A 16580-nucleotide genomic window follows, 5' to 3' on the forward strand; every position below is an offset into this window, starting at 1 on the left:
TTGTAAAGTCTTAATGCCCTGTCTGCACTCCAGACCAACGAAATCAGGGTCTCTGGGGATGGAACCCAAGATTCAGAGTTTTTTAAAGCTCTCAAGTCGATTTCAATGTGTAGCCAAGGTTGAGAACCACTGCATTAGATGGCCAAGTCCTAGAGGGTGGGCTGGCTCTTTTATGCATCAACCCAGCGCACAAGCCTATCTGATGACAAAATTTTGTTAAATTAATACAAGTTAGAATATTTTAGACTTTTACCAAGTGATATCAAGAGGTATCAGATTTTTTCTGGAATATAAGTGGGTTAAAAGTAAAAAATACAAATACCATATTTACTAAAAATCATTAAGTCCATTGGCTTTACATCAATTATTTAGGAGAAAGCTATTGTGTTTTTTTCATATATTATATTCTGAAGACTCTTCTGATAGTATTCTATACTATTTTTATGTACATTTTCTAAGGTAAAATAATGAATTTGAAGAATTGCGAATTTGTATTAGTACTTCTACAGTGTTATAGTTTAGATTATATGTGTAAGGCCCAGGTTCACTGTTTCTCAGTGTTCTTCATAGGGCCAGCTGCACATTAAAATATGATTCCAGACTACATACCAGACCTGGATTTAGATTCTTTGGCAAAAAATGAGAAATCTACTTGCATCTTTTCTCTTTTTTATTGAAATATAATTCATATACTATAATATTAATGCTTCTAAAGTGTACAATTCAGTGGGTTTTATATATTCACAAAGTTGTGCAACTCTCACTACTATCTAATTACAGAAACTTTTAATCAACACAAAAAGAAACTTCTTCCCATTAGCACCCGTTCCCCATCTACCACCTACCCCTCCCTCTGGCCAATAGCAACTAGTAATCTATTTGCTATGTCGATGGATTTGCCTACTCTGTACATGTCATACCAGTGGAATCATACAATATGTGGATTTTTGTTTCTGGTTTCTTTCACTTAGCATTGTATTTTCAGGATTCATTCATCTTGTAGCATGAATCAGTACTTCATTCCTTTTTATGGCTGAATAAAATTTCATTGTTTAGGCGTACCACATTTTTTATGGGATAGTCATCAGTTGATGGATATTTGAACTGTTTCACTTTTGTCTATTGTCAGTGATGCTGCTATGAATATTTGTTTACAAGTTTTTGTGTGAACAAGTTTTTAATTCTCTCAGACGTATACCTAGGAGTAGAATTGCTGGGTCATATGGTAACTCTTCTACCTGTAGTTTAAACAACCTTTTCAGGTGATCCTAAGACTCACTGAGATTGAGAACCGCTTTCCTAGTGTCTCTATTTCCTCCAAGGCACTGCACCTGCAATCTTAACAACTGCTAGCCGGTGTGAAATTGTATCTGCTAACAGGTGGAAAAGAAGGGCTATCATAGCATCCAATAAATGATGATTCATAAATAAAAAGATAACTGTCAAGCTAGTATAAATAGCTAATAGTATCACACTGCTGTCTTTGTTTGACAAATTTAAATCCTGATGTAACAGACAAGATTTAAAGAAACAAATAACTAGTAGTAAGTCAATCATTAAGAACTCTAGTATCCTCCTAGGCTACAGTTAAATTTGCCTTGATTTATTTTTGTCTGAGAACCAAGAGCTTACCTGGTCAGGCACCCCAGGAACCAGATTCTGGGTTTGGTAGGTATGGTGGAAAAATGACGTTTTTTTTTTGCCTTCCAAGCATTTTGAGCATTTTTCCTAAACTTGGAGGTTTCCCTACCTATGAGTCCTCACCTTCTCAAGGTAGAAGCCTAAAATTCACTTGCCACCTCCCTTGCATCCTCAGTGCATGCTGGAGCCCTGCTCTCCACCAGTCAAAAGCATCCATGCCAGAATTCAGATCAGAACACTTTTGGGTGCACTCCACTCACAGCAGAAGCACCCTGTACACAAGCAGAGGTTCTAGAGGAAGCGTCCAGGGCTGGCATCAGAGGTACTATTTGGGCAACATGGGGGTGGATGGTTCCACCAGGGCAGTTCTATATAATTTAAGCCTCATTCCCAGCTTCAGTTTCCAAGTCTGGCCCTCTGGCCCTCCTAGAGAGTTTGGAAGTCACTCATGATCTTCATTTAGTTCCTATTCTGTTTAAATTGGTTGGAATGTATTTCTGTTAAACAAGAATACAGTGGGTATCACAGGACTCTACCTTAGAGGCCCCACTGATGCTGAACTGTCTAGAAGCTTGCTCCAAATACACTGGTTAGCTTTAGGGCCCTGGCAAATCTCTTTGACAGAAAAGCCCTCCTTTTTGGGTTCAGTTTGACAAATTCTCTCTACCACTCAGAGTATAAGAAGTTTCACTGATGCAATCTGAACACTTTGTGATATTTGACACTAATTATAAAATATTTGCCTACACAACAGTATGCTGATTTCTAAGGTACTCTCTGCAAAACACTAATTCTGAATCATGATCTCTTTGCCAAGTCCATCAGCCTAATAAGTTTAGGTGGTCTTATTTCTTAATCAACCTCCCTGTCCCACTACCTTTCTTTAACACATATGTATGTACAACAGCAGCTTTAAAATACAATGTCTGATAGCTTTATCTAAGCATCAAGGATAAATGGAAAGTTTTAAGGAAAAATATGAATCTGTGAGTTTTGAACTTTGTATATACATGTTGTATATTTAATAACACCTAATCAAGAATATATCCAGCCATTGCTTTCAACAAATTCCTTCCTATACTTTCTGATATAAAGAAACTCCTTAGACTCTAGTGAGCAATCTGGAACATCCATAAGAAGATGGTTTCTGTGATGTCAAAGAAAATCCCATGCAAGAACCTGTGAATGTACTGAAATGTACTGTTTATGTCAAACCTGATTCTTTCCCCAACACCCTCCATCCTCAAACAGACTACTGCCCATAACGAAGAGACCAGGTTTTGGGTTTCTTAAATCACTCCGAAATGAAATCCAGAAGAGAAGTAGTACTTCGGTTGATGTTTTGACATTTCATCTTTATCTACTTTGGGTTTGGTTTGCTCTGGCATGTGGGAGTCCACAGGAAATGTCACAAATATCAGTTGTTACTTTCTAAAATATATTGAAGCTGATGTCTATAATAACTCCCCAGGCACACAGTATATGTACACACCATATAGACCTAAGAATACATCTGCGAACCTACAGTTTCAGACTGAGAAACACCAGCCTGGAGCCTTGCTACTGTGCATTTTTAAGGCAACACATAGTCATTGCAAAAAGAGAGAGACCCTGCTGTCATAATGTTTATTCATGAGGGCTGTAGAGAATTATATTTTTAGGCTAGAAAATTTTCCCAGAACATATGCTCTTGAAAATAAAACAAATAAAAATTCATCCATGAAAACTAATCACAAAGTATCCTAAGAAAACAAATTTGGCATACTTATTTTGAATACAATTGTTTATCCTCAACAATGCAGATATATAAGACCTGAATGGGGGAGCAGTGGGGTCCAAGTGGCATATAATTGTACTGGTGTGAATGCCCAAAGGGTCACACTTGAAACTGACCAGAAAAAGATCCATTTGCTAGGAAGTCATCCTGAAGTCTAAAGTCTTATCCTGAGATCCACCGCGGAAAGGCAAAGTAAACACCCCAGGCAACATACTTTTGGGGAAGTTATGGAACTATCTTCAAAATGTTCCTGAGTCTCTCCAACTAAACTTTGAACTATTCCAATATGCTAAAAAAAAACCTACACATTTATGAGCATTTAACACGCTAGTTTTTCAGGCTGAAATCCACCTCAGTCCTAGGTTTCCATCCAGTGTAACTTTTGTCTACAGCAATGACTAGCTAAGCGTTTTAAGGGTTACTGTGATAAAGCTCTTTAATTACTTTTCTATCTCCAGGGATGGGTATGTTTCAGGTGTGGAAGAGTGTTCAGGAGAAAACATTCCCCTGAGCTCAAACTGGACATAACTTGTTCTTAATGCTTAATGCCAACATCTGGCAGTATTCTCATTAGCAATTCCACAAAGCAGAATAATGCCTCTTATTCTCATTTCTGCCCAGTCCCTCTTCTGAACTTCCAGTCTGACTGTTTGCATTGTTCCCACTCCCACCCACAGCCTGGTGCGCCCTGCTTTCTCCCCTCCCCGGACAGCAGCCTCCCTGTTTGATCTCCAGGGTTCTTCCTCCTCCTAACACTTCCTCTTAACTGGTTCTTCCGTAAAAACAGACAATAACAATTCAATCAAGAAAGACAATTCATTAGCAGGAACAATCAAGTCTCCCTGCACCCAATAAGCCTGAAGGATGAGAGGCTGGCTTGTTAGGATCAGCACAAATAGTTGAAGGATGAACAATTAATAACGATATCTTTTGGTTTTGCGTTCCTTAGCCTCTTCCTGGAATCTTGTGACTGACTTCTTTCTGTGAGAAGCTCAAGTTCTCCTTAGTTCCTGCCACACAATTGCCATAAATTTTTCATGAAACAAAGTTCAAAAGGTGTAGAGCTATTATTTTAGGTTTTCTTCATTTTTAAGATGACTCATACCTAAACCATTTGTCAGCTCTCTGACTGGTTATCCTCCTTTGAGAAACCACACCCGTCTAAACAAGTCTGTCCAAATCATTTACGTTATGTGGTTGCTGATTATTGTTACAGGTTCCAAGGCTATGACAATACCTTTTCACTTATAGAGGCTCAAGAGAACTCTCCTGAGCCCTTCTCTCTCCCTGCAGTCTCCCAGTGGGGTTTATGTCAGTTCTCAATAAAGGGACTTAAAACAAGAGAAAGAGATTGGGCAAAAAAGCAGGATTATTTATATTTCAAACACTACAAGTGACAAACATCTGCACATAAGCAGTTATTAACATTTAAAATGAGAAACAATTTTCCTTTTCCATTTTGCAAAAGAAGAGACTGACATCTCCAATGATTTCTAGGAAATGATATTAAAATGTACTTGCTTAAAAAATAAATTCTTGACCATTCTGAGGTCCCTTATTCAATTCAATTGAGGGTGCTTCTATTCTAGAGGAATTCCTGACAGTATTTGAGAATGCGAAGGCTAAAGCAGGAAAAGGACAGAAGAACAAAATAGGGACATGGAAAAGTATGTGCCAGCTGACCCTCCTCTGCCCTCCGCTGGCTCCCCTACCACAAGCACACTGATGTTTTCAGAGATGTGCATCCAAAAACGAACGGCAAAAAAACTTTGGCTAAGTCAGCTGCATTTCATTTAGTACTACACACGGGGAATATGCGTCATCAAAACTCCCAGGTGGGATGTTTGTTTATGGGGTCAAGCAAGAATCGGATAGAATCAGGTGAGATGACATTCTCCAGGGGGCCGAGTAAGTAAAGGTTAGGAAGGCGAACTTAGAGGGACAGGAGTGTGGTCAGAATTGCCTCTTAGCATCAAAGATGATCTTTTCCAGTTGCAGCTCCTCAGCAGTAGTTTTCCATTCCCCATGGCACTGACAGCTGCCTAATGCAATCACTGTGTTTTTACTCAGGTGACAGGGAGCAAAAATGCCCATGTTCCTCTGCGCCTCCTCTGGCAGGTGCAGAGAGTGTCCTTCAGTTCTCCCAGTGTGCAAAAGGAATATGTACTTTTCCAGGTTCAACAGGGACATGTATTTATTGTGAAGACAGTGAAGTACTTATGAGTCAAACTCAATAAAAGGGAATCTGGTGCTGAAAAATATATGCTTTCACACTGTTAGAAAAATGTCAAAACACTTATTGCAAATGATGATCAGGATAAAGTAGCAGAAGTAAAATTAATATCAAGGGACTTCCCTGGTGGCACAGTGGTTAAGAATCTGCCTGCCAATGCAGGAGACATGGGTTCAAGCCCTGGTCCGGGAAGATCCCACAGGCCGCGGAGCAACTAAGCCCGTGCGCTGCAACTACTGAACCTGCACTCTAGAGCCCGCGAACCACAACTGCTGAGCCTGTGTGCCACACCTACTGAAGCCCGGGCTCCTAGAGCCCATGCTCCGCAACAAAGAGAAGCCACTGCAATGAGAAGCCTGTGCACCTCAAGGAAGAGTAGCTCCCACTCACTGTGCTAGAGACAGCCTGTGCGCAGCAAGGAAGACCCAACACAGCCAAAAAATAAATAAATAAGTTTAAAAAAATTAATGTCAAGATTAATGAGTGTTGGCTGTGTTCCAGGCACTGTATCCTTTACCTGTATCATCTCATCTGGTCCTCACGATAACCCTACTGAGGCAGGTTCTATGATTATCCCGTTTCACAGATAATCATGATGCAGAATTCTCAGAGCATTCTCTCGCCACTGATGCTGTTAAGGTCAGCAATGAACAAAGCCATAGGGATGTTTGCTGGGTTTTGTTGTTATTGATTTTGTCTTGTTGCATTAGTTAGCCAACACTTATACAAGATTTACTGTGTGGCAGGTACTGTGCTAAGAACTTGGTAAGTGTTAACTCATTTAATCTTCACAACAACCCTGTGAGCTAGATACACGTATTATCATCAATTTAAAGTTGTGGAACTTGAGCCTCAGGAATCAAGCAACCTACTCAAGGTCACCCAGCTCGTGAGCCAGGGGAACAGGGCTCTCACCCCACAGTCTGTCTGGAATGTTCCGAGGGAAAAATGTCTTATACAAGCAGTTGATGCTCAAGCGTTTCTTAAATATTTAACCAATTTTCTGAATTTGCTGGGGCAGGGATGGGTGTGGGGGGTGTATGGGTATTGTGAAGGAGAGGTTGAGGAGGGGAGGTACAGGCCTTTTTCCCATCTCTTTTCTTCTTTTCAGACCTTGACAGTGACTCTTATACCTCATGATGATTGGTGTGAGAGCTCACATTTCCTCTTATGAATGTTACTGCCTAGTAAACCTAGTAGTGATGATAGACCGATCATTGGGGATTAGAAGTTCTCTAACATGTGACTGGTCAAAATCAGTTTCAATGCTAACAGCTAAAGTTAACAGCTCAGAGTTTATTTTACTTAATAATTTCAGTACTTCACATTTAACGACAAAATAAACTACAAAATAGGCTATATTTTCCCTCAACTATCAAAGCATACATTTATACCCAACTCTTTAGACAATCCGTTAAATTTCAAATAAATCCAAACTGGAGACTTCACCATCCTGAAGGGGAGTTGCCCCTGCTCTAAGACTGACACCACCCACCTAGCACTGTCCTGCAAGGAGAGGAAATTAACACTTGCTGATGGAGGGTTGAGCATCTGGAAAGCCTGTGGTTGAGAGGCCTGACCTCATTAATATAAGAACCTACAAATATCTCAAGTAGTGGGGGCTGGAGTTCATTGCTTTGAGAAGGAAATGAAAATAAACCAACTCAAGGGGAGGAAGTTGGTTCATTCAAAATAGAGAGGATGAGGTACTGGGGGTGCTTCAGATGACAGGGACCAGACTGCACTTCTACCCAAGTCCTTTGGTTAATATGACCTCAAATAGGCAGGAATGTTAAGGAAGGATGAATCCTGACTGCTGTACATAGACCAGAAGCTCCCACAAATCTTCTGGTAAGGCTTAGCACTGAACAAAAAGGCCACTGGTCTTTGAAGGGCCAATAGGCAGAGGGAATGGCAGCCATACTTCACTAGAAAATAGTGCCCCCCCAACTTTGGGATAGTAAAATCCCTGGGAATCCTAGGCAGATCCCAAGAAGGAGAGAAGACCACTCTACCTACCAAATGCCTGAAACCAAATTTCTTGCTAACAATGACAAAAGGGGGCCTTGTCAGATTTGTATTTTTTATTTTTAAAAGCAATTTGATATTTTTGTCCATTGACTGTCATGCAGCAAGATGTGGAGGGATATTGTACATTCTCTTTCATCCCTTTTCATTCTCTGGAATTTATTGCATAACTTTTAATCTCAAGTTTTACCTGGTTTAATAATAATAATAATTCTTAAAATAAAACTATTTCTAACGTTGCTCACTCTGAGGTCATGTTGTGGATACCTATAGATCCAAGATAAGATGAATGACTTAAACACTGGTGTAGCAGAATCTGACATCCACTGATCAAAATCCATGCTTCCCTCTTCTTCCTGGGTGCATGGCTAAACTGCCTCTCCCAGCATAATTAATGTGGCCTCATGACTGAGTTCTAGCCAATGGAACATGAGCAGAGGTGAGGTGCTCCACTTCTAGATACAGCCCATTATAAACCTCCCAAGTGAATACCTCCATGATCTCTTCTCCTCTGGCCAATGGGAATAGAGAGGATCCCAAAGTAACCTGGGAATTTACACATCAAAGATGGCAAAGGGTCATTCAGTCTTGAATGACACTGAGTTATGATGAATGAGCAAAACCTGCCCATCAACAAGAACATTCACAATAGACTCTTACTGGAATGAGCAGGAAATAAACTTCTGTTGTGTTGTCACTGAAATTCTAGAGTCCCTTTGTTACAACAGCAAGCTGTATCCTAACTAAAAAAGTCAACAACTATAAAAACAAACTCCCCTCATGTGTAATCACACACTCATGTCCTTTGTAATGAACATCTTTAAAATTATAGAATAGATGTAACAAAACAGCCATCTAAATTAAAATCCAGTATTAAGTCCATATTTAGGCCACCTATAAATGTGTTTGTTTGCCACACAAAGCCCTCTACTTTGTTTGAATTAATTGCCAACATTTATAAATGAGGAAATTTCACAAAAAACTTGGACTTTCATCTGAGAAACTGGATAATTTGGTCAACTGGGGCTTCATTTTCCCTTTTGTGTAAGTCATGCACTCTCTAGATTAACATAACTTGTTCTGGCCATCCCCCCCTCCCTGCATTAATTACTTGGCCTTTGAATGCAGTTGAATTTGCCTGCTGGATTATTGTAAATAGTTGGGGATTAAAAAACTATGCAGTCCAATCAGACTACAATTGCAATGAGTAAAGATTACTTTATCTGCATGTTATGCCCGGGGCTTCTTCTGATGGAACTTACAGAAACAGCTATATAAACCTCATTATTAAAGATCTATTATAAAAAAAAAAAGACAAGACAAAAAACAACAACAACAACAGAAAAACAAACCCATTACTGCATTTGCAGATCTGATATTTTTGATGGGTTTTCCCCTTCACTATATATTTCAATATTCCCTATATGAAATCCAATATAAACTCTCATTTCAGAGTTAACTCATTAGAAAATAAGTAGTAATATCTCCTACCCCTAATAAGATAAGAACTATTTATCTGATCATTTTCCTTGCTTTACTTTTGGCTTTTAGGAAGATCAAAGCTATATTTCTGTTTCAACTATACCGTATGGAAATTTATGACTTAAACATGAATATTCTATTTTTTCTCCTTTTATTGTTATTTTATTTCAATATATATGTTTTTAATTATGTTTACTTATATGCTTTTAAAAATTCAGCTATTTTATACTTGTATTTCTTATGGGCAACCTCAAACTCTTTGTAAAGTTAGAATATAAATAAATATGGTTAAATTAAATATTATATTTAATGTTTAATGACAGAGTAAAATTATATCAAGGGAACAGATAAAGTTTAATATTCATAAAATGCCAGGCTATGTTCAAGATATACATTTTTAAAAATTTTGTTTCTTCCCTTTTGAAAATAGTATAAAGTTATAAATAAATAATTTCTTGGTATTTCTGGATGATTTGCTGTAAACTAGAGGGACATTCTTGTTTGTTGTTGTTTTATTTTAAAAAATTAACATTAAAAAGCAGCCAGCATATACAGATAGATATGTTCTCTCAGTTGCTTGTCCATTCACTCCACAGGTAAACCTATTTGTGTCAAGAACTATGTATATTGCAGTTCTATTTACAATAGCCAGTACATGGAAGCAACCTAAGTGTCCATTGACAGATGAATGGATAAAGAAGATGTGGCACATATACACAATGGAATATTACTCAGCCATAAAAAGAAATGAAATTGAGTTATTTGTAGTGAGGTGGATGGACTTAGTCTGTCATACAGAGTGAAGTAAGTCAGAAAGAGAAAAACAAATACCATATGCTAACACATATATATGGAATATAAAAAAGAAAAAAAAATTGGTTATGAAGAACCTAGGGGCAGGACAGGAATAATGACAGAGTTGTAGAGAATGGACTTGAGGATATGGGGAGGGAGAAGTGTAAGCTGGGACAAAGTGAGAGTGGCATGGACATATATACAATACCAAATGTAAAACAGATAGCTAGTAGGAAGCAGCTGCATCGCATACGGAGGTCAGCTTGGTGCTTTGTGACCACCTAGAGGGGTGGGATAGGGAGGGTGGGAGGGAGACGCAAGAGGGGGGAGATATGGGGATATATGTATATGTATAGATGATTCACTTTGCCTCTGAGGTGGGAGAGCCAAGTTCAGGGCATTGGACCACCAGAGACCTCCCGGCCCCATGTAATATCAATTGGTGAGAGCTCTCCCAGAGATCTCGGTCTCAACACTAAGACCCAGCTCCACCCAACAGCGAGCAAGCTCCAGTGCTGGACGCCCCATGCCGAACAACTAGCAACACAGGAACACAACCCTACCCATTAGCACAGAGGCTGCCTAAAGTCATACTAAGTTCAAAGACACCCCACAAAACACCACCAGATGCAGCCCTGCCCACCAGAAATACAATATCTAGACCCCCCACCAGAACACAGGCACCGGTCCTCTCCACCAGGAAGCCTATACAAGTTACTGAATCAAACTTACCCACTGGGGGCAGACACGAAAAACAACGGGAACTATGAACATGCAGCCTGCAAAAGGGAGACCTCAAACACAGTAAGTTAAGCAAAATGAGAAGCCAGAGAAACACACAGCAGATGAAGGAGCAAGGTAAAAACCCACCAGACCAAACAAATGAAGAGGAAATAGGCAGTTTACCTGAAAAAGAATGCAGAGTAATGATAGTAAAGATGATCCCAAATTTGGGAACTAGAATGGAGAAAATACAAGAAACGTTTAAAAAGGACCTAGAAGACTAAAGAGCAAACAAACAATGATGAACAACACAATAAATGAATTAAAAATTCTCTGGAAGGGATCAATAGCAGAATAACTGAGGCAGAAGAACGGATAAGTGACCTGGAAGATAAAATAGTGGAAATAACTACTGCAGAGCAGAATAAAGAAAAAAAGAATGAAAAGAATTGAGGACAGTCTCAGAGACAACATTAAATGCACCAACATTCAAATTATAGGGGTCCCAGAAGAAGACAAAAAGAAAGGGTCTGAGAAAATATTTGAAGAAATTATACTTGAAAATTTCCCTAATATGGGAAAGGAAATAGTCAATCAAGTCCAGGAAGAGCAGAGAGTCCCATACAGGATAAATCCAAGGAGAACATGCCAAGACACATATTAATCAAACTATCAAAAACTAAATACAAAAAAAATATATTAAAAGCAGCAAGGGAAAAGCAACAAATAACATACAAGGGAAACCCCATAAGGTTAACAGCTGATCTTTCAAAAGAAACTCTGCAAGCCAAAAGGGAGTGACAGGACATATTTAAAGAGATGAAAGGGAAAAACTACAACTAAGATTACTCTACCCAGCAAGGATCTCATTCAGATTCGACATAGAAATTAAAACCTTTACAGACAAGCAAAAGCTAAGAGAATTCAGTACCACCAAACAAGCTTTACAACAAATGCTAAAGGAACTTCTCTAGGCAGGAAACACAAGAGAAGGAAAAGACCTACAATAACAAACACAAAACAATTAAGAAAATGGTAATAGGATCATACATATTGATAATTACCTTAAATATAAATGGATTAAATGCTCCAACCAAAAGACACAGACTGGCTGCATGGATGCAAAAACAAGACCTGTATATATGCTGTCTACAAGAGACCCACTTCAGACCTAGGGACACATACAGACTGAAAGTGAGGAAAATGAAAAAGCTATTCCATGCAAAAGGAAATCAAAAGAAAGCTGGAGTAGCAATTCTCATATCAGACAAAATAGACTTTAAAATAAAGACTGTTAACAAGAGACAAAGAAGGACACTACATAATGATCAAGGAATCAGTCCAAGAAGATATAACAATTGTAAATATTTATGCACCCAACATGAGAGCACCTCACTACATTAGGCAAATACTAACAGCCATAAAAGTGGAAATCAACAGTAACACAGTCATAGTGGGGGACTTTAACACCCAACTTTCACCAATGGACAGATCATCCAAAATGAAAATAAATAAGGAACACAAGCTTTACATGACACATTAAACAAGATGACTTAATTGATATTTATAGGATATTCCATCCAAAAACAACAGAATACACATTTTTCTCAAGTGCTCATGGAACATTCTTCAGGATAGATCATATCGTGGGTCACAAATCAAGCCTTGGTAAATTTAAGAAAATTGAAATTGTATCAAGTATCTTTTCCGACCACAACGCTATGAGACTAGATATCAATTACAGGAAAAAAAACTGTAAAAAAATACAAACACGTGGAGGCTAAACAATACGCTACTAAATAACCAAGAGATCACTGAAGAGATCAAAGAGGAAATCAAAAAATACTTAGAAACATATGACAATGAAAACACAATGACCCAAAACCTATGGGATGCAACAAAAGCAGCTCTAAGATGGAAGTTTATAGCAATACAATCCTACCTCAAGAAACAAGAAAAATCTCAGATAAACAACTTAAACTTACACCCTAAGCAATTAAAGAAGAAGAAAAATACCCCAAAGTTAGCAGAAGGAAAGAAATCGTAAAGATTAGATCAAAAATAAATGAAAAAGAAATGAAGTAAATGATAGCAAAGATCAGTAAAACTAAAAGTTGATTCTTTGAGAAGATAAACAAAATTAATAAACCACTAGCCAGACTCATCAAGAAAATAAGGGAGAAGAGTCAAATCAACAGATTTAGAAATGCAAAAGAAGTAACAACTGACCCTGCAGAAATACAAAGAATCATGAGGGGTTACTACAAGCAACTATATGCCAATAAAATGGACAACCTGGAAGAAATGGATAAATTCTTAGAAAAGCACAATGTTCTGAGACTGAACCAGGAAGAAATACAAAATATAAACAGACCAATCACAAGCACTGCAATTGAAACTGTCATTACAAATCTTCCAACAAACAAAAGCCCAGGACCAGATGGCTTCACAGGAGAATTCTTTTTTTTTTATTTTTAACATCTTTATTGGAGTATAATTGCTTTACAATGGTGTGTTAGTTTCTGCTTTATAACAAAGTGAATCTGCTCTACATATTCATATATCCCCATAGCCTCTCACTCTTACATCTCCCTCCCACCCTCCGTATCCCACACCATGATTTTATCCAGATTAGCTCATTGCAAATCCCAAATGGATGGTGACCAGAATTTATTATTTTGCAGTCTTTTCTGTTGGACTTTGGGGCTGCAGCCTCTCAGGTCTCAGATGGGTCTGAGTTTGTTGTTGTTCAGATTGGCCATTGAACATGACTGGCCACTGTTCTTAATCAAGAAGTCATCCCATAACACCCAGGATAAGGATGGAGGAGATAACTAAAAAGATGGCGATCAACTCTTTGAGGAAACACTTAAGGCATCAGGGTTGTTCAGATCCTTGGGAAGGGACAGTGGCAGGGTGACGACCACTGGTTTATGCACGTGGATACACAAGGCTATTGTGACAAGAGATGCTCGTTAGTTGTTCTCTGAGTGAAGACAGGCTAAAGTAAAAATGAAACTTTTCCTGGAACTTCAGAGGGTCTCTCTCTCAGGGGAGGACTTGTAGCACAAAATGGACAGTTCCATATCTGATTTGTTTATATGAGCACTTGCCTAAAAATCACAAGACTGGGGCAAAATAAATATATATAAAACAATGCTTCTCAAAATATGGTGTAAAGATGGGCAACAGCACAGCATCCGAATCTAGCATCCCCTAGAAGTACATATTCTCAGGTCCTATCCTAGGCATATAGAAAACTCCAAGCAATTTGTTCTTAAAAGTTTTCCAGATACTTCTTGATATACTAAAGTTTAAGAAGCACTTCCCTAGGCCTATATGTGAGGTATCTATAATTTCCACTTCCGTTCACTCACTAAACTAGGCTGACTTGCTTGTCTTTCTACCGTTAGTTTCCAGTTCTCTTATCCTGATAGTACCTGATTAGACCATCTGATTATATATAAGAACTCAGTTTTGTAATTTTTATCATCAACACAAACCAGAATTGAATTTATAGAAAGCAGCTTTGTAGAGGTAATAAAAATACTGATTCTTAGCTTTGTGATTTGGTTTGCAGTGGAGAAACCGTAGTTATAACTTCTGAAAAGTTTGTGTTCGTTTCCAGAATAACAATGATATAAATTAAGGGATAAATAAAGGAGAAAAACACTTACATAGGCTACAAGTTGCTCCTGGGAAGCTTTCACTTCAGCTTGTAATTTTTCAATACACTGAAAAGGAGCAAAGTTTAGAAACAAAGTACATAACTCTTCCTTTTACTCGTTCAAAGTGTTCCAGATATAAACATGTACCAGTTCTCATATCTTATGAATGGCAGCATTATCTCAGCTAGATGTTTTTAAAATCATCATTAAAGATATCATCATTCCCTCCCCCCAGAAAAAGAAAGAAAGAAATCATCACTCCCATCCCTGTTTCTCTTCCACTCTATGGAAGAATCCAGCAACAGAGTACATGAATTATTAATAATTAGATGATTGGGAAAAATAATGTTTGCTTGATGTACTGTAGGTAATGTTAACCCACCTTTTATCATATATACATACATGTGGGAGCCAATGGATTTGTATCTGCCTTTGGAATATATGGATATATTCTGTGTGAATATACATATTTACATATAGATACAGATTATCTATCTATCCCAAAGGCAGATACAAACCAATATGATAAACAAACAAGAGATAAATTTATGTAATGACATATATAAATATCTAGAAATTCAGAGATTGGTAATTTCTTATAAACTGATTTATTAAAAGTCAATGAAAAATTTTCTGATCCACTTGTTTCACTACAGAGAAAGAAGCTATTCCTTGATTAAGTTCAACCTTGAAACCCAAAAACCATTTATGTAGTCAATATCATGTACAAAATAAATAGAATATTCAGCTAATATGGTTCAAAAGAATACATGTCAAGCAAACTTTAAAAATATCACCAAGAAAGTTAATTTTTGTATGTGAATATTCATCAGGGAATACAGTTACATTGAGCAAATACAAATACTGTTATTTACCATCTTAAACTTAAATATGGACTTCCAACCCAGCCAGAAATTACTATAGAATTGTCAGTTCATATAAGTTTAGGTAATCTTTAGAAATAAAGATTATTTCTCTTCTACAACATACCTGGTCTTTTGCAAGGACCAGTTTTTCATATGGTTCCCCCCTGTCTTCCTTTCGGTCCAGAGCCTCTAGTTTTTTCTCCAGCCAGGAAACTTGTTCAAGCAGCTTTGATTTTGTTCCTTCAGAGGCTGAAAGCTAAAGACATTTGCTTGTAAGTGTATGGAAGTACAATGATTTTTTTTAAAGCTCCTTTTAAAAGTCCGACTTATAAATGAATTGCCTTCCACCAATATCTATTAAATATGAAAATGGCTTTTGAAACATTCCTCATAGATGACAAATGACTAGTATAGAGAGTTAAGGAAATAATGTTGATTTTATTTATTTTTAATAATAAAGATCTTTCTGAGCAAGAGATGAGACCACATAGTTCAGCAGGCAGAGAGATTTGTGGTGCAACAATCTCAACAGTCATCTTTATTATGTTTAAACATTGCACTTTACTTGTACAGCTGAACCTGAAATCTGTATTGTGGTTTACATAGGGTTCTTGAAACTTAACTCTTGGGGGACTACAGCTGTCTAGAAAGAGCAGGAGTTCTGACTCCCTTGGGTCTTTACCATTAAGCAGTGAGGTAGAAGGAGCTGAAGGGAAATACAGGAATTTCTAGTTGAAGTCTGATCAATGGCAGATCTATGCTAAACCATAACCAAAAAATGTCTAGAAGTGACTGTTTTACTGTTTCCTCTTGAGGAGAGTGGTAGTTTGATAGTCCCTATTCCCTTAACTCCCTTGGAGAGCCCCTGGACTAGCTTCTTCTTTCATTCAGGAAGCTTATTGTGCTTTTTCTCTATAACTCAGCAACAATTCTGAAAGAGTTCCTGGAAAGGGACACACAACCTTGTATTCATTCCAATTCTCATGCTCTTAGGCGCGGCTTATCTCTAAGTATGTCTTTCGTATTACTCCAAGTATTATTGCAAAGCATACCGTCTCATCTTGAAAAGGGCAACAAATATTTAAACAGTTTACCGGATGGAGAAGCATTATGAGATTGGTCTGCCATGGAAATAAGTTGGGCACATCATATATACTGGTATCCATCCATCCATCCATCCACCCATCCATCCACCCACCCACACCATCAGTCACTCAACAAATATTTGTCTGGTTGGCTCTCTATGCAACCATTGTGTTATGTGCAGGCGATTATGAAAGTGCAGCAGGAGGGTCAAAGGGAACACATATGCTGTGAACTGTTGGCTTTGCTTTTCAGCTCTCAGTGACCTGGGAGGCCTGCAGTGC

The 16580-nt window shown here is 38.0% G+C and overlaps 1 protein-coding gene across 1 annotated transcript in view; it reads right to left on the minus strand.

Moving 5' to 3' along the window:
* Positions 1-16580, minus strand: part of CCDC192 (coiled-coil domain containing 192) — a 198618-nt gene that overhangs the window by 139854 nt on the left and 42184 nt on the right. The window contains 2 exon segments of the mRNA XM_049707872.1: positions 14357-14413; positions 15338-15469. Coding sequence (XP_049563829.1) covers positions 14357-14413; positions 15338-15469 — 189 coding nt within the window.

The sequence above is a fragment of the Orcinus orca genome, chromosome 3, assembly GCF_937001465.1.
Source record: "Orcinus orca chromosome 3, mOrcOrc1.1, whole genome shotgun sequence".
Classification (NCBI taxonomy): domain Eukaryota; kingdom Metazoa; phylum Chordata; class Mammalia; order Artiodactyla; family Delphinidae; genus Orcinus; species Orcinus orca.